The sequence below is a fragment of the Lucilia sericata genome, unplaced genomic scaffold (genome assembly GCF_015586225.1).
Source record: "Lucilia sericata isolate MDLA Ls3-8-SP2 unplaced genomic scaffold, ASM1558622v1 Contig001220F_arrow, whole genome shotgun sequence".
In the NCBI taxonomy this organism is placed as follows: domain Eukaryota; kingdom Metazoa; phylum Arthropoda; class Insecta; order Diptera; family Calliphoridae; genus Lucilia; species Lucilia sericata.
In genome coordinates this window covers 1-25,646 of record NW_023995180.1, presented here as the reverse complement: position 1 = coordinate 25,646, position 25,646 = coordinate 1, and the positions used below count along the sequence as shown (strand labels likewise).

Here is a 25,646-nt window from a genome sequence, read left to right as displayed (position 1 = left end):
AGTATATAGTCTAGTCTATAGTCTAGTATAGTCTAGTCTATAGTCAAGTCTATAGTCTAGTCTATAGTCAAGTCTATATTCAAGTCTATAGTCTAGTCTATATTCTAGTCTATAGTCTAGTCTATAGTCCAGTCTATAGTCTAGTCTAAAGTCTAGTCTAAAGTCTAGTCTATAGTCAAGGCTATAGTCTAGTCTAGTCTATAGTTTAGTCTATAATCTAGTATATAATCTAGTCTATTGTCTAGTTTATAGTATAGTCTATAGTATAGTCTTCAGTCTAGTCTATAGTGTAGTGTATAGTCTAGTCTATAATCTAGTATGTAGTCTAATCTATAGTCTAGTCTATAGTCAAGGCTATAGTCTATAGTCTAGTATATAGTCTAGTCTATAGTCCAGTCTATAGTCTAGTCTATAGTCAAGGCTATAGTCTAGTCTATAGTTTAGTCTATAATCTAGTATATAATCTAGTCTATTGTCTAGTTTATAGTATAGTCTATAGTATTGTCTTCAGTCTAGTCTATAGTCTAGTCTAAAGTCTAGTCTATAGCCTAGTCTATAGTCTAGTCTATAGTCTAATCTATAGTCTAGTCTATAGTCTAGTCTATAGTCTAGTCTATAGTCTAGTCTATAGTCTAGTATATAGTCTAGTCTATAGTCAAGTCTATAGTCTAGTCTATAGTCAAGTCTATAGTCTAGTCTATAGTCTAGTCTATATTCTAGTCTATAGTCTAGTCTATAGTCCAGTCTATAGTCTAGTCTAAAGTCTAGACTAGTCAAGTCTAGTCAAGTCTATAGTCAAGGCTATAGTCTAGTCTATTTTCTAGTCTATAGTCTACTCTATAGACTAGATATAGTCTATAATCTAGTCTATAGTTTAGTCTATAATCTTGTATATAATCTAGTCTATTGTCTAGTCTATAGTATAGTCTATAGTATAGTCTTCAGTCTAGTCTATAGTCTAGTCTATAGTGTAGTGTATAGTCTAGTCTATAATGTAGTATGTAGTCTAGTCTATTGTCTAGTCTATATTCAAGTCTATAGTTTAGTCTAAATTTATCTATATGTAATGTAATAGATTTCATGTTTAATATCGAATGCCTTCATCTTAAAAAAAGGAACTTAACAATCACATTTAACTCTATCAAAAATGTTTTCACTTGACCCCTGACCTTCTAACAATGTTCTTAAAATGACAATTGTTTCATCATGTTTCTTTTAAATAAAAATTTTCCTTGAATTTATAATTTGTTTTATTAATCCATAAATTTAAACTCCATTTTCTGTTTATAGTTTTAAATATTTGTGTTTGTTTTATTGTATAGATAATATTGTTGCTGTTTTTGTTGTTTTTTCTTGTAATTTTTTGGTTATTGCTTAAATTATTAATTGTGTTTATAATTAAATATTAATATTTGATTTTTGTTTTATACCTTTCTTTTCAGTTTAATTTAAATATTAAAAGCGATTTTAAAAGCATTTATAAATTTTTTTTGTTTAAAAGCTTTAGATGTTGTTTTTTTTTATAATATTTATTGTTTATTTTGTTGCTGCAATTAAATTAATTTTTTTTAAATTAAAACATTAATAAACATATACACATTTTAAGCAAATTCTAAAAAAAAGGGTTTTGATCTGAAGGGGTTTTAACCCTTTTGAAAAAAAAACTTTTAATTTAAAAAGTTAAAACGTTTGGATATAAAAACATAAACTTTGGTTAAATGTTATAAATTTTTTTACAATTATAAAAATATTTTAAAAGCATTAAAATTTAATAAAATTACTGTTTAATTTTATCATTTTTGCAGATTTTATATTAAATTTAATTTTATTTTTATATAAAATTTGTAAAACTTAAAATAATAAATATGTATAATTTAATAATAATAATAAAAAATTCTTAAATTTTTGTGGGGTTAATACTTAAATAATAAACAATTATAAAGGGGAAGTTGTTAAAAAATGTTTAAAAAAACATAAAACCTTTCAAATTTTAAAATTTAGCAAAATATAAAAAAAAAGTTTTAAAAGATTTATTTTAAATTATTGTGTAATTTTTCTTTTTTTTTTTCTAAAATTAACACTCTTTAAGAGGTTAGTTTATCATAATAAAAATAATAATAAAAATTTTAAATTACATTAAAAAAATACTTGTTTAAACTTAACAGTTAAATTATATTTAAAATTAAAAAAACTTATGCAAAAAGCTTTTTTTTATTAACAGGTTTTTGTTTAAAAGTTTCCTTTTTGTATTTATTGCTGCGTTTGTTGATTCTGTTGCTGATGCTGGGTCTCGTAACGTTGTCTTAAAGCGGTCAAAGCACTTAATAATCTACTATTGGCTGCATCTAAAGCTGCTATCTGTTGTCCCTGTTCCTCAATCACCTTTTGCTTGTGCGACAAAGCCAAAGACATTTTCAATTGTTCACGTCTGAGCTCTTCCTCCATGGTTATCAATCTGTCAAATATAAAATTTCTGCTTTTTTAACAAAATTCAATTTTCTTTTTATAATTTAAAAGCAAATAAAAGTAACTCACCGATCAATAATACTCCTCATGGTGGATTCTGATTGTAGACTTAAATTATTGCCGGCCAAGGAACCCGATGTGCCATTGGGTCCCTGTTGAAAACCATTGCAACGTTGTAAAGCGAAAAGTTCATCACTGGAATCTCTCAGTTCGGCCTCATCACGATCTAAAGTGTGTCGCAAAGTGTCAAGAGTTTCTTGCAGCAATTGTATTTCGCCATTTTGATCAAAACTGCTGAGAGCGGTGGAATTGGAAACATGCTGGAAGCCACCACCATTTGAGGTGTTATTCATATGAGTGCGAGGCTGACGACGACGTTTATTGCCTTCATGTGGGGGGCAGTGACCTGAAAAAGGGAACAAATTAATAAATTTGAGGTTAAATATGATTAAAAATGGAAATTTAAAGAGAAGGTTAGGTTGCAGACTAGACTATAGATTAAACTATAAACTAGACTATTAACTAGACTATAGACTAAACTACAGATTAGACTATAGACTCAACTATAGACTAGACTATAGACTAGACTATAGACTAGACTATAGACCAGACTATAGACTAGACTATAGACCTAGACTATAGACTAGACTTTAGACTAGACTATAGACTAGACTTTAGACTAGACTATAGCCTAGACTTTAGACTATACTATAGACTAGCTATAACTAGACTATAGACTAGACTATAGACTGACTATAGACTAGACTATAGACTAGACTATAGACTAGACTATAGACTAGACTATAGACTAGACTATAGACTAGACTATAGACTAGACTATAGACTAGACTATAGACTAGACTATAGACTAGACTATAGACTAGACATAGACTAGACTATAGACTAGACTATAGACTAGACTAGACTATAGTCTAGACTATAGACTAGACTATAGACTAGACTATAGACTAGACTATGGAACTAAGCTAGACTATATACTAGACTATAGACTAGACGATAGACTAGACTATAACTAGACTATAGACTAACTAAGACTAGACTATAGACTAGACTATAGACTAGACTATAGACTAGACTATAGACTAGACTAGAGACTAGACTATAGACTAGACTATAGACTAGACTATAGACTAGACTATAGACTAGACTATAGACTAGACTATAGACTAGACTATAGACTAGACTATAGACTAGACTATAGACTAGACTATAGACTAGACTATAGACTAGACTATAGACTAGACTATACACTAGACTATAGACTGGACTATAGACTAGACTATAGACTAGACTATAGACTAGACTATAGACTAGACTATAGACTAGACTATAGACTAGACTATAGACTAGACTATAGACTAGACTAGACTATAGTCTAGACTATAGACTAGACTATAGACTAGACTATAGACTAGACTATAGACTAGACTATAGACTAGACTAGACTATAGACTAGACTATAGACTAGACTATAGACTAGACTATAGACTAGACTATAGACTAGACTATAGACTAGACTATAGACTAGACTATAGACTAGACTATAGACTAGACTATAGACTAGACTATAGACTAGACTATAGACTAGACTATAGACTAGACTATAGACTAGACTATAGACTAGACTAGACTAGACTATACACTAGACTATAGACTGGACTATAGACTAGACTATAGACTAGACTATAGACTAGACTATAGACTAGACTATAGACTAGACTATAGACTAGACTATAGACTAGACTATAGACTAGACTATAGACTAGACTATAGACTAGACTATAGACTAGACTATAGACTGGACTATAGACTAGACTATAGACTAGACTATAGACTAGACTATAGACTAGACTATAGACTAGACTATAGACTAGACTATAGACTAGACTATAGACTAGACTATAGACTAGACTATAGACTAGACTATAGACTAGACTATAGACTAGACTATAGACTAGACTATAGACTAGACTATAGACTAGACTATAGACTAGACTATAGACTAGACTATAGACTAGACTATAGACTAGACTATAGACTAGACTATAGACTAGACTATAGACTAGACTATAGACTAGACTAGACTAGACTATAGACTAGACTATAGACTAGACTATAGACTGGACTATAGACTGGACTATAGACTAGACTATAGACTAGACTATAGACTAGACTATAGACTAGACTATAGACTAGACTATAGACTAGACTATAGACTAGACTATAGACTAGACTATAGACTAGACTATAGACTAGACTATAGATCGACTATAGACTAGACTATAGACTAGACTATAGACTAGACTATAGGACCTAGGACTATAGACTAGACTATAGACTAGACTATAGACTAGACTATAGACTAGACTATAGACTAGACTAATAGACTAGACTATAGACTAGACTATAGACTAGACTATAGACTAGACTATAGACTAGACTATAGACTAGACTATAGACTAGACTATAGACTAGACTATAGACTAGACTATAGACTAGACTATAGACTATACTATAGACTAGACTATAGACTAGACTATAGACTAGACTATAGACTAGACTATAGACTAGACTATAGACTAGACTATAGACTAGACTATAGACTAGACTATAGACTAGACTATAGACTAGACTATAGACTAAACTATAGACTAGACTATAGGACCTAGACTATAGACTAGATTATAGACTAGACTATAGACTAGACTATAGACTAAACTATAGACTAGACTATAGACTAGACTATAGACTAGACTATAGACTAGACTATAGACTAGACTATAGACTAAACTATAGACTAGACTATAGACTAGACTATAGACTAGATTATAGACTAGACTATAGACTAGACTATAGACTAAACTATAGACTAGACTATAGACCAGACTATAGACTAGACTATAAACTCTATAGTCTATAGAATCTATGTATAGTCTACATAGATTAGACAATAGACTAGAATCCCTAAAAAACCAATTCCATTTCCTTACCTTCTGTATCTGTTGAACTATCCGACAAAGTTCTAGCCGAATCCAAACTCAATCTGCGCTGATAACGGCCATTTCCCGCCATAATCAAAGAGACTGGATTATTGCCATACTGCTGTTGCTGTTGTTGGCCAGAACGTGAGGGATTATTGTATATTGCCACAGTGCCAGGATGTATACCATTACTACCCGCTGACGAAGCTGAAGAAGACGTCAAATAACTACCATTATTGAGAGGAGCATAAATATCCTCCCGTTTAAATTGAGGATTAGTACGTGGCATACGTTGCTGCTGCTGTTGTGCGGAGTTATTAAAACCCGGCATATTCGAGCTAGAGGCTGAAGATGTACTGCCACCACTTAAAGTGCGTTGAGCATCCAAGTGGCCATGAGAGGGTGATTTCAAAAGCTTATTAACTGGGGCATAATTGTGATAATTATCATTGGAAAGTCTTTCCTCACTAGAGGAGGGCGTTAGAGGAGCAGCATTATTTAATAAAGCAGCTCGTGCAGCCACCATACCACCGCCATTTGAGTTCTTAGAAGATCTATTATTACCCGCACCACCGAACAGTTGTTGATGAGCTGTCAAACCGCCATTATTAAACGAACGTTGCTGTTGGTTGTGGTGATGGTGGTGATGATGATGATGGTGGTTGGCTTGTGAAGAGGGGGTGGAAGTGTTTTGCAATTGATAGCTGGGATTTTTGAAAGCCAAAGGAGCTGCCGACGATTTCGGTTGCTGTTGAGACTCTAAAGCGCTTTGAGTATTTATGCTTTGGTAACCAGAACTAGAACCATGACTGGTTTTGCCCGACAATTGTTCCTTATTTTTGTGATTGCCCGCTGGCTGCACCTCACCCACTACTGCATGCTCTTCGGCATATTTGAAGAGATCATCTAAATCCTCCAGATTCATGGGCATATTCGAATTGGTATTGGAGTCACGGGGTCTTTGGTAATTGGGCATTTTGTGTGACAAAGGAGAGCTGGAATGATCGGGTATGCCCAGATTTAATTTACTAGGAGTACGATCACTCAAAGTTAAACTCAAGGTGGAATTGTTTAACAATCTTTGCTGTTGCTGCTGTTTCTGTTGTTGGGCATTTAACATGCTTACCGTAGTGCCCACCACACCCTGATTGTTTTGGTTCTTTAGCAAAGGAGTGGGTGATTTGCGCACAAAAGCACTGTTGGTGTCAAGGCCAGAAATTTGTATAAAATCTCCGGTGGACTCATCATAATTATTATTATTGCCTCTGGGCAGAGTGGTGGCTCTTATTTGTCCTCCTCCGGTGGAGGAGCTAACCTCACTGTCATTGCCATTGTGGCTAACGGTGGAGAGATTACCATTTGAACTGGCCGCTGTATAATACAAACGTTCCATGGTATTTGAAGCGCTGGCATTGGGTGCGGGGGGACAATGATGTGTCACACCGGCCGGCATCATCAGCTGTGAAGAACTAGCTATAGAACTTTGGCTTTGGGCATGCTGCATACCTCCTGTATAGGATAAGGCCGCAATAGAACTCTGTGAATTCGAGTGCCTTTTATCCATATTCGTAAGACTTTGTTGCTGCTGCTGTTGTTGTTGCTGTTGCAATATACCATTTACTGTGGGATCATTATAACGGAAAATATTCTTTTCCAAAGAGCTAGGAGTCAAAACTCCACGCATTATACCCCTTTCTGCTGGTACCGGTTTTGTGACTACGGCATGCTGCGGCTGAGCCAATTGGGCCTGTTGCTGCTGCACCACCCCTCCGGCTGTGGAGCCGCCCGCTGAACTACATGAAGTCATCATTTCATCGGGATTACGATTCTCTTGATTTTCACTTGTCGAGGAGGTGGACATCATCATATTGTGGCTGGGTAAATGTTGCATATAATTGTTACTTTCTTTGGCTTTGGTAATTTCATCTAATATATGTTGCAAAGGATCTAGATCTTGTTGTCTAGCCTCCGGCAATTTGGTAACACTTTCGCTGAGTAGCATGTGTAAAATAGACAATTGTTTGCCTTGATCTATATAGCCAGCCCAGTCAAGAATAGATTCAGGGTTAGTATGCTCCGGCCGGGTGGAAATATTTTGTAAGAATTCCTTCATTTTGGGAGCCTCTTGTTCTAGGAAATCATTAAGAAATTCCATGAAATTTTCCTTACCCTGGAAACGGGTGAAATTAGCCAAGGTTTGTAGGGTTTTGGCCACCAGGGTTAAATTGCGGGTAGCGCGGGAAGAGGGAAGTTCTAGAAATAAAACATAGACATTATTAACCATAACCATTATATCCTCTTCAAAAAACAAATTACTTACCATTGGTTATATTAAAAAGACTGGGTGACAATATGGCTGGACACAGGAAACGCAAAAATATGGAAGCCGATATCAAGTTATCCGCCATATCCTGACGTCCCAGCTGCTCTAGCCTCTCACGGAAGGTGGCAAAACAATTGCGCAGTTGTGGTGGAAAATGCTTGCTCGACTCGTAGATACACTGCCAAGCATTGCGTACGGCTGCTCTTAAAGAAGCCTGTTGTCGTGTTAGCGAACCAGTCGCTTTGGTAGGATCCACCTCACAATCACGATCCGATTGTATGATCTCATTAATGGGCCCTGCCAAAGTATCCTGCAAATACTGCTCCCCGGTCAACTTTAAAAATGCCTCCATACTCTTAGTGGCCAAAGAATTGCCGCGGAAGGTCAAACGTTGATCGCCCACTCTCAACAAATCCAAGGCCACCACATCGGTGAGGAAAGCTCCTGCCAAACCTTGAGCATGCATCAGCAAAACCAAAGATTGACCTATATCCTCTTTGGCCTTAACGCCAATAACCGGTTCCAAGGTTTCGCACACTTTCTTATAGTTTTCCTTGAGATAAGCCAGAAAATCGGCATAAACATTGATTGGCAAAATGTCAATACTCTGGAAGCGACACTTAATGCGCAACGTGGGTATAACCTCTTTGCCATTACGATTAAGACTATCATTCTTCTCGCTGAGTATTGGATACCAATCTTCGGAAAACAAACGTGTGGTCACCTCGTGTATGGGTATCTTTACGGAGCCCACAAACATATGCTTATCGCGTTTCTTTTTCTTCTCCACTTCACGGAAAACGTTAACGGTAATGACATTTATGTCGGGTATATCGGGAAAGTCGAAATATTCACCCCAGAAGAGTAAATCGGTTTGTAGTTTAACACTAGTACGCCCGTAAAGGGTCTTATCGAGATGTAATTCGCAAAAGTATTTTTTCTTTGGTGGTAGATTTTTGGCCTCGTATATCCACATTTTCAGAGAGTTGTCTGTGTGGCGGGTGTGTTCAGCATTCGGTGCTATTGACTTGCGCAACGAATATATCCAGAGGTCACGTTCCTGACGTGAGCCACAGGAATAATAACGTTCGCCGCGAGGTCCGCCACGTACCTGAAAACAATAGCGGCGTCCTAAAACGGATTGATGTACGGGTGCCACACCCACAGCACCGGTGCAAGAGAGATCTGTGAAAAGAACAAGTTTATAATGAAGTCGTGTTAAAATATTTTATTTTTGAATAGGAAACTTACCGATGGTTGACATTACAGCGTGACTGGAAAGTAAACTTTCATGAGAACGAGAGCCTCGTAAACCGCCTGAACCTCGTTTAGTGCGTTCAAGTTTGGTCACAGATTTTGTACGTTTTAAAGGATTCGATCTATAAAAATATAAAGAAAATTAGAAATTAATAAGGATCAAAATACTAGCAGAATTTAGATACAAGTCAACAAAATGTCAAACGAATGTGCGAAAGTTTTTATTCAAAATTGTCAAAGTATGATTTTCGAACCTTGGGGATATCAAGGAATAATAATTAATCAACAGATTAAGACCCGACTTAACTAATTTCTAGCTGCGATCAATTGTTGATCGTTTCTATTTGAAATAAAGAAATAAATATTTTAGTCAATCTGTATTAAAACAGTCTGTTTATTAATAAATAACAAATAAATTTTGTTATAATCACCCTGTAAAAAAAATAGCAGGACTATCAGCTAAACTACAATTATGACTACAAACCACAGGCATCAAAAATATGTTAAACATTTTGTAGAAAAAGTATAACGCATCATTACTTTCAACATTTCCTCTAAAAAGAAAAGAGAAACGATTGCCAAAACTCTTGCCAAGTTTAAATTACAAAAGCCCAGCCTTCAAAAACATTTTCTTAATAAATATTCCTGCTCACTGCCAATATATTTATTTTTTTTTTCAACAACTCATTTTCATCCAACTTTTTTGCCAAAAAATCTAAAACCAATCAAATTTGTATTATCAAGTCTATAAACTTAACTTGTCTTCATTAAATTCGTTACATTTCAAACATTTTTAAACTATTTCTTTAGGTTTTTTTTTGCTACAAAACCTCTTTTCCTGCGGCTAACACACCCTCAGGAAATTTTTTTTAGATAACTTAATTTATTTTACAGGCATTTGGCCAACAAGTCAATCGAACACCGGAAAATGAGTTTTAAGAAGGAAGTGTTAATAAAATATCTTTGGCACATTTTCATATAAATTATTTATTTGCCTTTGCTTTAACATTGTTAAACTGAAAGGCAAAAACAAATATTGAAAACTGGCACACAAATGACATTTATAAAAATTGATTTGGCTTCTTTTTTTTTGGTTTGGTTTTGGCAAAGTTATTAGTGTTAATGCCCTTTTGTTGTGGAAAATTGTTTAGGTTAAAATTAGTTTGTTTTTTGTGCTACCAAATGACCTCATGAACTTTTAATGTGATTAATAGGAAATAGATAAAACAAGGACAATATTGGGTGGCAATTTAAAACAATTTAATATTGTAGAAATTTAAGATTAGAAGAATTCAGAGTGTTAGCTGGTAGAGATTCTGGTGGGAATCGAAGTTTTGAATATTCAATGTTTTAAATAACATTCAATTTTAAATGATGAGTCTGAGTTTGAAGAGATCGAAATATAAACCCTTTGTAAAACTTTTTAGTTAATATGCTTCAATGTTTTAAATAATATTTAATTTAAAATAAAGCGATGAAATGGAATATTTTATAAGATGCCCGACTTGGAACTCTAACTAATTTTAGTTATGTTTTAAAGTTTTCGATGTTTTTTGCCCGTTTTCCTTAAGTTTTGACAACATTGCTTGGAATATTCAATAAAGTAAAGTTTGCGATGTTTTTAGCTCGTTTTCCTTAAGAGTTGACAGCACTGCTTGGAATGTTCATTAAAGTAAACAAAACAGGATGACACAGAATTATAAATTATTAAAAGTAAAGCAAATATTAATATTTTGACCAAAGTTTTTAAATATAAAGTTTTATTTGTAAATTTAATAAGAATTTATATTTAGCAACAATGTTTAACACTTTATGAATAGGGTTCTATAGTTGAAACGAAAAGTCGACTTTTCGACTTTTTGCATTTAGTTAAAAGTCGACTTTTCGACCTTTCGACTTTTTCCATTTTATGAAAAGTCGATTTTTCGACTTTTCGACCTTTTTCATTTATTTAAAAGTCGACTTTTAGTATTTTATAAATGGTCGACTTTTCGACTTTTTCCGACTTTTCGATTTTTTACGACTTTTTGACTATTTTCGATTTATTTCGACTTTTTTTCGACTATTTTTTTACTTTTTTCGAGTTTTTACGACTATTTTAGAGTTTTTGACCTATTTTTCCACTTGTTTAAAATTTTCGACTCTTTTCGACTTTTCGACTTTTATCGACTTTTCGACTTTTTCCGACTTTCGACTTTTTTCGACTTTCTTCGACTTTTTTCGACTTTTATTTACAAAGTCGACTTTTAGACTTTTTTCATAGACGATAGTCGAGTTATCGACTTTTTTGGAACAAAATAGTCGACTTCGACTTTTCGACTTTTTTCGACAAAAAGTCGATTGTTCGATTATTCGAAAGTCGATTTATAGAACCCTATTTATGAATAAATAAACAAAACAGGACGACACAAAACTATTTTAAAAGAAATACCCGATTGTTCACTGCAAAAGAAGGTAACATAAAAAAAAATTGCCGTTTTATTTCTAAATTGAAGTACAAAGATACTTTTTTTAACATAATTTATTGAAAAATATGTAAAATCCAATAAATTATAATAAAAAATAAAAAAAAACAACAACTGTCTAAAAAATAATAAAACAACTAAACAAAAACCTTTTATGACTAAAAAAACTGACTGACAGTTGCCTTGTTAAAACTCAAAACCACACATAACCTAGACCTTCAAACACATTTTGCAAAAAGACTATAGGGTAACACATCAATTCGTTGAGGCCAAGTGTTTATTAAATATTTTTTTTATTTATTTTGTTACACATTTTATTATTTAATTTCAATCTTACGTTTGTCATAGCACAGTGCCCAATATCTAGCATTGTGCTGGCTGCTTCACTTCACCTCTATTGTTAAAACATTTGACAGATGACGTCTACAATTTGTTGCTTATTTTTTTGTAAACTAACTACTTATTTACTACTATTACAGGAGGCTGTTGCCGCTACACTTTGTATTTAAGTGCCAAAGATAACTACTGTCTTGTAAATTTGAATCGGGTGAGTAATTTTCTATATAATATTTGTTAAGGTCTCTCTAGTTGTTAGTAGTCGTTTTGGCTGTTTATTTGTAGACGAAAGTTAAAGTTACCATGAAAATTGCTGGAAAGAATTAATGCTTATTTTCATGCAGTTTTTCTTTGTAGGTTAGGTTTACAAAGGGTTAGTTTTAGAGTTTCAGCTTAACTAAAAACCTTTAGTTAAAATTTGTTTTTATAAAAACATTTTGATTATGTAAACTTTTATTAACAGTTTAAGTTCTAAATGTTTAATCTGTGTTTAATATTAAGTTTAACTTATCTGTTTAAAACCGTATGCCAAAGATTACGTTAATTTTATTTTTATTACAACAAGAATTTACAGGTTTTTTTGTGAATTTGTTTTTTTTATTATTTTTTGCAATTTGCTGGTAATTTTATTATGGCTTAAAGCCAGTGAACCAACAAATCAAGTTAACAAATGCCTCTTCCAGCTATCTTTCCTAACTATATAATAATAACAGACTGGGTACTAGGTAACGATTGTCCGTCCCTGTATAATTCTGTTTTTGTGTGAGTCTGTGTGGTTAAAATTGTAGTTAAACACACACCAGCTGTGTTATTTTGCGGTTAAGTCTTTGAATTCGCATTTCGGGTTAAAAAAGCAAAAGAATTGTATATAAAACTTCAAAACACTATAAATTGGTGCAGGCAGCTTTGAGGCATAGACTTTGTTCGTTTAGTTTTGATGGAGTGCACAAGTGCAGCAATAGTGGTTTGATGTACTATGACAAGAGTTGGTGGCTGGTTTTTTCAAAAGGGTTTTTTGTCTATAGGTAGTTTTTGTTTATAACTTTGTAGGAGATGTATTGACTGTTTGTAATTTTGATAAAAAAACTTTCCGAGGTTTTTAGTTTTCAGGGAGTGCTTTGTTAACGTTAGTTTTTTTGGGGTGTTATTTAAAATGTTTGCCTTTGCTAGACTTTTATTAGCTGAATTTTGCTATTTCAGGGGTGTGTTGTTGTGTGCAAAAAGGTTGTTTAGAGTTAATATGTTTAATATGCATGTTATTAAACTTTTGGGATAAACCAAAAAAATTAATCAATTAATTTTTATTAAGATTATATGGAAAAAATAGGTGGGGAAGTGGAAAAAAAGAGTTGAAAATAAGAAAAACTGGGTTAATGTAGTAAAAACTAAAGGAAATTATAAGAAAAGTCTTAAAAACTCATATTTAAACTATTTTATTAAAGTTTACATGAAGTAAACCATGTAAATATTATATTTTTATATGAATTATAATATTTGTGAAGAATTTTTTGAATTTTTTCATACTTTACATATGTCAACAATGTAAATTTAAGATTTTCTTATGAGAAATAATATTTCATAAGAATTTTTTTGTATTTTTTCATAATTATCTATTATTTACACATTGTCTACATGATGTCAACTATGTAAATTATGTAATTTTTTATTATTAACAATATTCCAGAAGAATTTTTGACTTAACTTGAATATTTCCTATTATTTACACATTGTTTACATGATGACAACAATGTAAATTAAGTCAAATTTTATTGCAAACAATATTCCAAAAGAATTTTAGAAAAATATTGAATATTTCCTATTATTTACACATTGTTTACATGATGTCAACAATGTAAATTAAGTCAAATTTTATTGCAAACAATATTCCAAAAGAATTTTTGAAAAATATTAAATATTTGCTATTATTTACACATTGTTTACATGATGTCAACATGTAAATTAATTAAAATTTTATTGTAAACAATATTCCAAAAGAATTTTTAAAAAAATATTGAATATTTCCTATTATTTACACATTGTCTACATGATGTCAACAATGTAAATTAATTAAAATTTTATTGTAAACAATATTCCAAAAGAATTTTTGAAAAATATTGAATATTTCCTATTATTTACACATTGTTTACAAGATGTCAACTATGTAAAATATGTAATTATTTATAGTCAATCATATTCCACAAGAATTTTTGATTTTTTTTTAATATTTGTTATTGTTTACACAAGATTTAAGATTTTCTTATGAGAAATAATATTTCATAAGAATTTTTTGTATTTTTCATAATTATCTATTATTTACACATTGTCTACATGATGTCAACTATGTAAATTAAGTAAATTTTTATTATTAACAATATTCCAGAAGAATTTTTAACTTAACTTGAATATTTCCTATTATTTACACATTGTTTACATGATGTCAACAATGTAAATTAAGTCAAATTTTATTGCAAACAATATTCCAAAAGAATTTTTGAAAAATATTAAATATTTGCTATTATTTACACATTGTTTACATGATGTCAACAATGTAAATTAAGTCAAATTTTATTGCAAACAATATTCCAAAAGAATTTTTGAAAAATATTAAATATTTGCTATTATTTACACATTGTTTACATGATGTCAACAATGTGAATTAATTAAAATTTTATTGTAAACAATATTCCAAAATAATTTTTAAAAAATATTGAATATTTCCTATTATTTACACATTGTCTACATGATGTCAACAATGTAATTAATGTAATTTTTTACTGTGAACAATATTAAAAAATAATTTTTGAAAAATATTGAATATTTCCTATTATTTACACATTGTTTATAAGATGTCAACTATGTAAAATATGTAATTATTTATGGTCAATCATATTCCACAAGAATTTTTGAATTTTTTCTAATATTTGCTATTGTTTACACATTGTTTACATGATGTAAATAATATAAAATTTATAAATTTTGATTTTAAACAATAATTTAATAAATATTTTGTTATATTGAAACAATTTTTTAAGTTTAAACATTATTTACATAATGTCAACAATGTAAATTTCAGAACTTATTTACATGATGTCAACATTGCATATGTTTAAAAAGTTGTTCAAATTCTCTTACCTTTTCGAAAAGAAATTTGTAAATCTGGATGTTGTATTGTTCTCCTGTTGATTTTGTTTTTGACCCAATATGGGTGTCGCTGGTGCTGAGCCACGCCTGCATGCTTTTTCATATGAAGTATCTGGAGTTAGAAAACAAATAGAAAAATTAAAAAACATTTAAAAAACATTTAAAGAAATTATAAATAAATCAAATTTTGAAAGAAATCTTTAAAACAAATTATTTAAAAATCCAAATTATGTTTAAACAAATCTGTTTTTTTCCCTTTTTTAGCTTTTATCCAAATTTATTTTATCTTTACTTTTTTAACATGTTTAATTTAAATGTTAAATGTGTATTTTTAAGGTGGGAAGAGGATTTGTGCTGAACATAGATGAGTTGTTAAAGATAAAAATGATTTAATTAACAAACTATTTTTTTGTTTAGGTTTTTTTTGCTAAAAGTTTTATTTAAGCTTTGTTGTTGTCTGAGTGTTGTATTAAATAATCTTTATACAACATACATTATAATTTGTTATTACAACATGTTGTTGAACAAGCAATTTGTTGTTATTAAAGCGTTTAATTGCCATTTGTGGTCAACGTTGGAGTTGAAAGGAAAAATTTTTAGTAAAAAAGATGGTATTATAAGTGAATCATATCAAAAGTAACATATCTCGTATCATATTATATTATTTATAAATTGGTTACATGTAAATTATTCCTAATTTTTTTTTAATAATTTCGAATATTTCCTCTTGTTTACATGATGTCAACAATGTAAATTATATAATTTTTTATTGTAAATGAGAATCCTAAATAATTTGGTTAATTGTCTCTAAGATTTCCTATTATTTACACATTGTTTACATAATGTCAACAATGTAAAATTGACGTTTACTTATGGAAATAAATATTTAATAGTCTTTTTGAATTAAAATCAATATTTTCTATAATTTACATGTTGTTTACATGTAAAATTTACATTTTACTGTTGTAAACAATGTTCTAAAAGTATTTTAATGATTAGTTCCTGTTCAGTTAAAGCTAAGTTTTAGTTCAGTTCTATTTCTGTTCCAGTTCTGTTCTAGTTCTGTTCTATTTCTGTTCCAGTTCTGTTCTAGTTCTGTTCTAGTTCTGTTCTAGTTCTGTTCTAGTTCTTTCTAGTTCTGTTCTAGTTCTGTTCTAGTTCTGTTCTAGTTCTGTTCTAGTTCTGTTCTAGTTCAGTTCTGTTCTAGTTCTGTTCTAGTTCTGTTCTAGTTCTGTTCTAGTTCTGTTCTAGTTCTGTTCTAGTTCTGTTCTAGTTCTGTTCTAGTTCTGTTTTAGTTCTGTTCTAGGTCTGTTCTAGTTCTGTTCTAGTTCTGTTCTAGTTCTGTTCTAGTTCTGTTCTAGTTCTGTTCTAGTTCTGTTCTAGTTCTTTTCTAGTTTCTGTTCTATTCTGTTCTAGTTCTGTTCTAGTTCTGTTCTAGTTCTGTTCTAGTTCTGTTCTAGTTCTGTTCTAGTTCTGTTCTAGTTCTGTTCTAGTTCTGTTCTAGTTCTGTTCTAGTTCTGTTCTAGTTCTGTTCTAGTTCTGTTCTAGTTGTTCTAGTTCTGTTCTAGTTCTGTTCTAGTTCTGTTCTAGTTCTGTCTAGTCTGTTCTAGTTCTGTTCAGTCTGTTATTCTGTTCTAGTTCTGTTCTAGTTCTGTTCTAGTTCTGTTCTAGTTCTGTTCAGTTCTGTTCTAGTTCTGTTCTAGTTCTGTTCTAGTTCAGTTCTAGTTCAGTTCTAGTTCATTTCTAGTTCAGTTCTAGTTCAGTTCTAGTTCTAGTTCTAGTTCAGTTCTAGTTCAGTTCTAGTTCAGTTCTAGTTCAGTTCTAGTTCAGTTCTAGTTCAGTTTCTAGTTCAGTTCTAGTTCAGTCTAGTTCAGTTCTAGTTCAGTTCTAGTTCAGTCTAGTTCAGTTCTCGTTCAGTTCTATGTTCAGTTCTAGTTCAGTTCTAGTTCAGTTCTAGTTCAGTTTCTAGTTCAGTTTCTAGTTCAGTTCTAGTTCAGTTCTAGTTCTAGTTCAGTTCTAGTTCAGTTCTAGTTCAGTTCTAGTTCAGTTCTAGTTCAGTTCTAGTTCAGTTTCTAGTTCAGTTCTAGTTCAGTTCTAGTTCAGTTCTAGTTTCAGTTCTAGTTCTAGTTCAGTTCTAGTTCAGTTCTAGTTCAGTTCTAGTTCTAGTTCTAGTTCAGGTCTAGTTCAGTTCTAGTTCAGTTCTAGTTCAGTTCTAGTTCAGTTCTAGTTCAGTTCTAGTTCAGTTCTAGTTCCGTTCTAGTTCAGTTCTAGTTTCGTTCTAGTTCAGTTCTAGTTCAGTTCTAGTTCAGTTCTAGTTCAGTTCTAGTTCAGTTCTAGTTCAGTTCTAGTTCAGTTCTAGTTCAGTTCTAGTTCAGATCTAGTTCAGATCTAGTTAAGTTCTAGTTCAGTTCTAGTTCAGTTCTAGTTCAGTTCTAGTTCAGTTCCAGTTCAGTTCTAGTTCAGTTCTAGTTCAGTTCTAGTTCAGTTCTAGTTCAGCTCTAGTTCAGCTCTAGTTCAGTTTCGTTCAGTTCTTGTTCAGTTCTAGTTCAGTTCTAGTTCAGTTCTAGTTCAGTTCTAGTTCAGTTCTAGTTCAGTTCTAGTTCAGTTCTAGTTCTAGTTCAGTTCTAGTTCGTTCTAGTTCAGTTCTAGTTCAGTTCTAGTTCAGTTCTAGTTCAGTTCTAGTTCAGTTCTAGTTCAGTTCTAGTTCAGTTCTAGTTCAGTTCTAGTTAGTTTCGTTCTAGTTCAGTTCTAGTTCAGTTTCTAGTTCAGTTCTAGTTCAGTTCTAGTTCAGTTTAGTTCAGTTCTAGTTCAGTTCTAGTTCAGTTCTAGTTCAGTTCTAGTTCAGTTTCTAGTTCGAGTCTAGTTCAGTTCTAGTTCAGTTCTAGTTCCGTTCTAGTCAGTTCTAGGTTCAGTTCTAGTTGAGTTCTAGTCAGTTCTAGTTCAGTTTCTATTCAGTTCTAGTTCAGTTCTAGTTCAGTTCTAGTTCAAGTTCTAGTTCGAGTTCTAGTTCCAGTTCTAGTTCAGTTCTAGTTCAGTTCTAGTTCAGTTCTAGTTTCAGTTCCTAGTTCAGTTCTAAGTTCAGTTCTAGTTTCAGTTTTTTTTCTAGTTCAGTCTGTTCAGTTCTAGTTCAGTTTCTAGTTCAGTTCTAGTTCAGTTCTAGTTCAGTTTCTAGTTCAGTTCTAGTTCAGTTCTAGTTCAGTTCTAGTTCAGTTCTAGTTCAGTTCTAGTTCAGTTCTAGTTCAGTTCTAGTTCAGTTCTAGTTCAGTTCTAGTTCAGTTCTAGTTCAGTTCTAGTTCAGTTCTAGTTCAGTTCTAGTTCAGTTCTAGTTCAGTTCTAGTTCAGTTCTAGTTCAGTTCTAGTTCAGTTCTAGTTCAGTTCTAGTTCAGTTCTAGTTCAGTTCTAGTTCAGTTCTAGTTCAGTTCTAGTTCAGTTCTAGTTCAGTTCTAGTGTTCTAGTTCAGTTCTAGTTCAGTTCTAGTTCAGTCTAGTTCAGTTCTAGTTCAGTTCTAGTTCAGTTCTAGTTCAGTTCTAGTTCAGTTCTAGTTCAGTTCTAGTTCAGTTCTAGTTCAGTTCTAGTTCAGTTCTAGTTCAGTTCTAGTTCAGTTAGTTCTAGTTCAGTTCTAGTTCAGGTCTAGTTCAGTTCTAGTTCAGTTCTAGTTCAGTTCTAGTTCAGTTCTAGTTCAGTTCTAGTTTCTAGTTCAGTTCTAGGTTCAGTATTTTAGTTCAGTTCTAGTTCAATTCTAGTTCGATTGTAAACAACAATCTAGTACACAATGCAAATTTAAAACTTTTCATCTATTAAATTTTAGAAATTTATAATTTGTCTCAAAGTTTTTCTTTCAAACTTTCAAAGACAATTAAAAATTCTATTCTTTTCTAGAATATAGTAGTGTACATCATATTTCCTCCACCTTCTACTAACTGACCGCCAAACTACCAATAAATAACCTTCTAAAATGATATGTTATTAAAAACGTTAATACATATAGAGTGACTTAACTAACAGTCTTTCAAACTAAGGCAGTGTTGGGCATTCAATTAAACAAGATTTCAACAAACTATGAATTGAGTAAAACTTAAGTTACATGAAATAGTTTTTGTTCTTTAAGCTCTTGTGTTAAAGATTTGTAAAATTTGGCCCTCACTGCCTTAATATGTGTAGTTTTATTATATAATTTTATAGTAACTGTGTGTTAAACAAACTAAAAAACCAATGTTACCACTTGAGTGTAATAGATTATAATGTTAAACATATTTCAACTAACACTTCAAAGACAGTTTCCAATTCTAAAAGAATAATAATAATAGTTTCAGCACAAAACTAACACTTTTCACATAGATACGAAAAAATATAAGAAAGAAACAAAAAAACTAAAAATAATGAACAATAATTACAAGCGGCAGATGAAATAACACAAAAGACCATAATAGTGTTTGTAAAAAAACAAAAGACCAGATAAAGTATTTAAAACTAAAGTAATAAAACATTTTCAAACTGAGCAAAAGTAATATTTTTTAAAAAGAAAAAAATAATAAAAAACATTGTTAACATGTTAATTTAGCTTATAAACTCCATTTGACATTACATTAAACCCCAGAGTTTTGCAGTCATGTTAACAATTTAAATGCAAACTTTATTATATTGATTGTTAAATTGTTAAAAATAAATAATAATAATAAGAATTTATTAACATGTTTAATACGACATAAAAACTGTTTTCAATGTCCAAGAGTTTTTATTTTAAAATATTGAATTGTTACTTTAATTTATTTATGTTCGTATTAATGAATTTGATAAATTTATTGTAAGTCCATGATTAATAAATAATTCATAAAGTTTATAAATACAAATTTACAAGAATAAATTTATATGAAAATAATATAATAATGAATAATAAAATTAAGTTTCTTTTTTGAAATAAATAAGTTGCAACTCGCATGTTGCTTTACACCATGTCAACTATGTACATTGTGTATTCTACCAGAATTTCTAACATATTTTGAATCTAAGTAAAATTTGTATTGTAAACAATATTTTCATAATTATTTCGAGATATTTTTAATATTTCTTATAGTTTACACCTTGTTTACATGAAGTCAACTATATAAATTATGTGATTTTTTATGGCGAACAAGATTCCAAAAGAATTTTTAATTTATCATTGTATTTTCCTATTATTTACACATTGTTTACATGATGTCAACAATGAAAATTATGTAATTTTTTATTACAAATAAGATTCCAAAAGAATTTTGACTTATCTTGAGTATTTCCTATTATTTACACATTGTTTACATGATGTCAATAATGTAAATTATGTAATATTTTATGCGAACAAGATTCCAAAAGAATTTTTAATTTATATTGTATTTTTCCTATTACTTATACATTGTTTACATGATGTCAACAATGAAAATTATGTAATTTTTTATTGAAAACAAGATTCCAAAAGAATTTTTGACGTATCTCAAGTATTTACTATTATTTACCTATTGTTTACATGGTGTCAACAATGTAAATAATGTAATTTTTTATTGCAAACAAGATTCCAAAAGAATTTCTGTCTTATCTCGAGTACTTCCTATTATTTACCTATTGTTTACATATTGTTTACATGATGTCAACAATGAAAATTATGTAATTTTTTATTGCAAACAAGATTCCTAAAGAATTTTTGACGTATCTCAAGTATTTGCTATTATTTACACATTGTTTACATGGTGTCAACAATGTAAATGTTGAAATTTTTATGGCGAACAATGTTCCAAAAGTATTTTTGTCTTATCTCGAGTATTTCCTATTATTTACCTATTGTTTACATATTGTTTACATGGTGTCAACAACGAAATTATGTAATTTTTTATTGCAAACAAGATTCCATTTTTGTCTTATCTCGAGTATTTCCTATTATTTACCTATTGTTTACATGGTGTCAACAATGTAAATGATGTAATTTTCATTGCAAACAAGATTCCAAATGAATTTTTCATGTATCTCAAGTTTAGCTATTGTTACACAATGTCAACAATGTACATATTCGAATTTAATCTATTTTCCAATATTTCCCTTTTTAACTTTTATCATATTTCTCTTTTGTTCGCCTTCAAACATCAATCAATTCTTTTTTTATTTGTAGCATTAATTTCAAAACAAATTGAATTTCTTAAGAAATGTAAATCTATTTTCTACAATTCGCTTTGTAATCCTTACAAAGCTCCTACAAATGAAAACGTTGTTTGAATATTAATTTAATTAACCCGATACAATTAGTTGTTTTTCTATAAAAAATTAATATGCCAAACGGGTCACATCAAACAAATGTGAATGTGATTTTTTTTTCAACCAACAAAAGAAATTGAAATAGCAACAAAAAGTTAATTTAATTAGATTTAAAAAAATCAAATTTGAAAAAAAAGTATTGATTAAACTTGTTATTTGGTTGCTTAAAGTGTTGAATGTTTGTTAAGGAAAAGAAAAAATCGTATAATTTTATTGGAGTTTTCGTCTGAACATTAATTTATTTTTGTAGATATAAATTTTGCATGTGGCGGCTTTAGTGGCTCCAGCAAAGTTTTCAATGTTTTAAAAAAACTGCAGCCGCAAAATTTTACTACTACATATGCATGTACCCCCTCTCCTCTGCCTCTGGTTCATTAAAAATATCTACAAATAACAAAAAAATTAATGATAATGTGCGTTCAACACGCAACATTTGTAATGTTGGTGGGAATTGAAAAAACTAGAACCCATAGATACAAATTTTTTTAAGAATTGCTAAGGGGTTAAGATCACATAGAAAGCGTTAGGCGACTGTAAACAACTAAATTTACTTCAGTACTAGTTCAGTTCTAGTTCAGTTCTAGTTCAATTCTAGTTCAGTTCTAGTTCAATTCTAGTTCAGTTCTAGTTCAATTCTAGTTCAGTTCTAGTTCAGTTCTAGTTCAGTTCTAGTTCAGTTCTAGTTCAGTTCTAGTTCAGTTCTAGTTCAGTTCTAGTTCAGTTCTAGTTCAGTTCTAGTTCAGTTCTAGTTCAGTTCTAGTTCAGTTCTAGTTCAGTTCTAGTTCAGTTCTAGTTCAGTTCTAGTTCAGTTCTAGTTCAATTCTAGTTCAGTTCTAGTTCAGTTCTAGTTCAGTTCTAGTTCAGTTCTAGTTCAGTTCTAGTTCAGTTCTAGTTCAGTTCTAGTTCAGTTCTAGTTCAGTTCTAGTTCAGTTCTAGTTCAGTTCTAGTTCAGTTCTAGTTCAGTTCTAGTTCAGTTCTAGTTCAGTTCTAGTTCAGTTCTAGTTCAGTTCTAGTTCAGTTCTAGTTCAGTTCTAGTTCAGTTCTAGTTCAGTTCTAGTTCAGTTCTAGTTCAGTTCTAGTTCAGTTCTAGTTCAGTTCTAGTTCAGTTCTAGTTCAGTTCTAGTTCAGTTCTAGTTCAGTTCTAGTTCAGTTCTAGTTCAGTTCTAGTTCAGTTCTAGTTCAGTTCTAGTTCAGTTCTAGTTCAGTTATAGTTCAGTTATAGTTCAGTTCTAGTTCAGTTCTAGTTCAGTTCTAGTTCAGTTCTAGTTCAGTTCTAGTTCAGTTCTAGTTCAGTTCTAGTTCTATTCTAGTTCAGTTCTAGTTCAATTCCAGTTCAGTTCTAGTTCAGTTCTAATTCAGTTCTAGTTCAGTTCTAGTTCAGTTCTAGTTCTAGTTCAGTTCTTCAGTTCTAGTTCAGTTCTAGTTCAGTTCTAGTTCAGTTCTAGTTCAGTTCTAGTTCAGTTCTAGTTCAGGTTCTAGTTCAGTTCTAGTTCAGTTCTAGTTCAGTTCTAGTTCAGTTTCTAGTTCAGTTCTAGTTCAGTTCTAGTTCATTTCTAGTTCAGTTTCAGTTCTAGTTCAGATCTAGTTCACTTCTAGTCTATTCTAGTTCTATTTCTAGTTCAGTTCTAGTTCAGTTCTAGTTCAATTCCAGTTCAGTTTAGTTCAGTTCAGTTCTAGTTCGGTTCTAGTTCAGTTCTAGTTCAGTTCTAGTTCAGTTCTAGTTCAGTTCTAGTTCAGTTCTAGTTCAGTTCTAGTTCAGTTCTAGTTCAGTTCTAGTTCAGTCTTGTTCAGTTCTGTTCAGTTCAAGTTAAGTTCTATTCAGTCTAGTCTCGGTATATTTTATTTGGGTCTTGACCATAGTGAAACGGTGAACTTTGTTTGTGTTTTGTAATGTCAGTTTTTCTTTCTTTTCTCAAATTCCTTAATTTTTAAGATAAATATCAAAATTCCGTAAAAGTTTATGGTAGCTCTCATATTATGATAATGTTTCAGCAAATCTGTTTTACATGTTTTGAATTAAAAGAATTTCTTTTTCAAAAAAAAAAAAAAAAAAAAAAAATTAAAAATTAATATAAACTGCATATTTGCATAAAATACTTTCGGTTCCAAAAGAAAACAAATAAGTTCTACAATCAGCCATAGCGAATTTCAAATACCCTTTACAATCTGATTCATTTGCGATTAATTTGGGCACACATTTTGCTATGTCAATTGTAAACAAACATTTTAATGGATCTTAAATAACTAGATGTTATATGGAGTCAAGAATTTCGGAGAGAAATGATTCAGAACCAGCAATCTCAACTAAAATTTCTGCAAATTACAAACGTCATGCCAAACTTAATAAAACCTTATCTCACTGGTAAAGCCCCTTTCAAAAAAAAAAAAAAAAAAAAAAAAAAAAAAAGACAACAAAAAGTAAACACGTAAACTTCGTTCGGAAAGCAGAAATTAAAATAAAACCATAAAACAACAACCTTTACAAACCGAACAACAGCAAAACCAAAAAGAGGCAGCAAAAAAAAACGGTTTAAAATAACAAACTGCCACGACCATGACAACATCCACTGCATACTGAAAAATCCAAACAACAAACCAAAAACATAAAACACAACCTGGCGACCAATAACTGACTACTGCATTTTTCATTACAACCAGAGGCTAGTGTTTGGCGACGATGATAAAGGCGACGGCGACGGTGGCTGGTGTTGTTAGGGCCCCTAAACACATTCTCTTATTTACACTCGTATGTATATAAAATGTGGCACATTGAAATGCGTTTAATCACACAACTTGGCCTAATCCAGAAAAAAAAAAACAACAAAACAAATAAAGGAATAAAAACATACAAAAACGAAATACTATGGAAAAATGGTTTGAAAGAGGAAAAAAAACTTAAAAACACACGACCAAGAACTATAACGAAGAAATGACGACAAGCGGCGAAACAATAGTTTTGGTATAAACATTTATTAGCAAATACAATTTGAGCGATTGGCGACGAATTTATGAACTAGAACTGAACTGAACTAGAACTGAACTAGAACTGAACTAGAACTGAACTAGAACTGAACTAGAACTGAACTAGAACTGAACTAGAACTGAACTAGAACTGAACTAGAACTGAACTAGAACTGAACTAGAACTGAACTAGAACTGAACTAGAACTGAACTAGAACTAGAACTGAACTGGAACTGAACTAGAACTGAACTAGAACTGAACTAGAACTGAACTAGAATGAACTGAACTAGAACTGAACTAGAACTGAACTAGAACTGAACTAGAACTGAACTAGAACTGAACTAGAACTGAACTAGAACTGAACTAGAACTGAACTAGAACTGAACTAGAACTGAACTAGAACTGAACTAGAACTGAACTAGAACTGAACTAGAACTGAACTGAACTAGAACTGAACTAGAACTGAACTAGAACTGAACTAGAACTGAACTAGAACTGAACTAGAATGGAACTAGAAACTAGAACTGAACTAGAACTGAACTAGAACTGAACTAAAACTGAACTAGAACTGAACTAGAACTGAACTAGAACTGAACTAGAACTGAACTAGAACTGAACTAGAACTGAACTAGAACTGAACTAGAACTGAACTAGAACTGAACTAGAACTGAACTAGAACTGAACTAGAACTGAACTAGAACTGAACTAGAACTGAACTAGAACTGAAAAGAACTGAACTAAAACTGAACTAAAACTGAACTAGAACTGAACTAGAAACTGAACTAGAACTGAACTAGAACTGAACTAGAACTGAACTAGAACTGAACTAGAACTGAACTAGAACTGAACTAGAACTGAACTAGAACTGAACTAGAACTGAACTAGAACTGAACTAGAACTGAACTAGAACTGAACTAGAACTGAACTAGAACTGAACTAGAACTGAACTAGAACTGAACTAGAACTGAACTAGAACTGAACTAGAAATGAACTTCAGTCAAGACCACAGATTAGACTGGAATTTTGACAAGACTATAGTACAGATTTTGGACTATTCTATAGCTAAGACTATTATATAGCTAAGATTACGGGTTAGTCTATTGTTAAGACTTTAGACTAGACTATAGTCAAGATTATACCTTTTAAAAATTTTGTTAATATATGTTACAAATCTTACCTTTCGTATATTCAATACTATAGCTCGTCGGCTCATTATCCCAAAATTCATAAAACATTCGTCTGGAGGTGGAAAAAATGCGACTTTGAGAAATATTCAAACCCAACGATTGGGATATATCAAAGATTTTGGTATAAAATTCCATTCAGCAAAGACCAAACAACATTGAAATTTTGCGCTTAATACTAAAATATGACTTTTTATGGTTAACAAAATATTTTAACGGTTTTTGTATAGA

General features: G+C 31.2%; 1 protein-coding gene across 1 annotated transcript; it reads right to left on the bottom strand.

Annotated features, from left to right (window-relative positions):
* Nucleotides 1-2,249: 2,249 nt before the first annotated feature.
* On the bottom strand, nucleotides 2,250-15,102 carry LOC119610520 (ras GTPase-activating protein raskol; the record flags this gene model as incomplete). Its single annotated transcript, XM_037965768.1, has 6 exons — nucleotides 2,250-2,455; nucleotides 2,536-2,872; nucleotides 5,478-7,721; nucleotides 7,789-8,976; nucleotides 9,043-9,170; nucleotides 14,982-15,102. Coding segments are annotated over 6 exons (4,223 nt in total), but the record flags the coding sequence as incomplete, so codon positions are not given.
* Nucleotides 15,103-25,646: the final 10,544 nt, after the last annotated feature.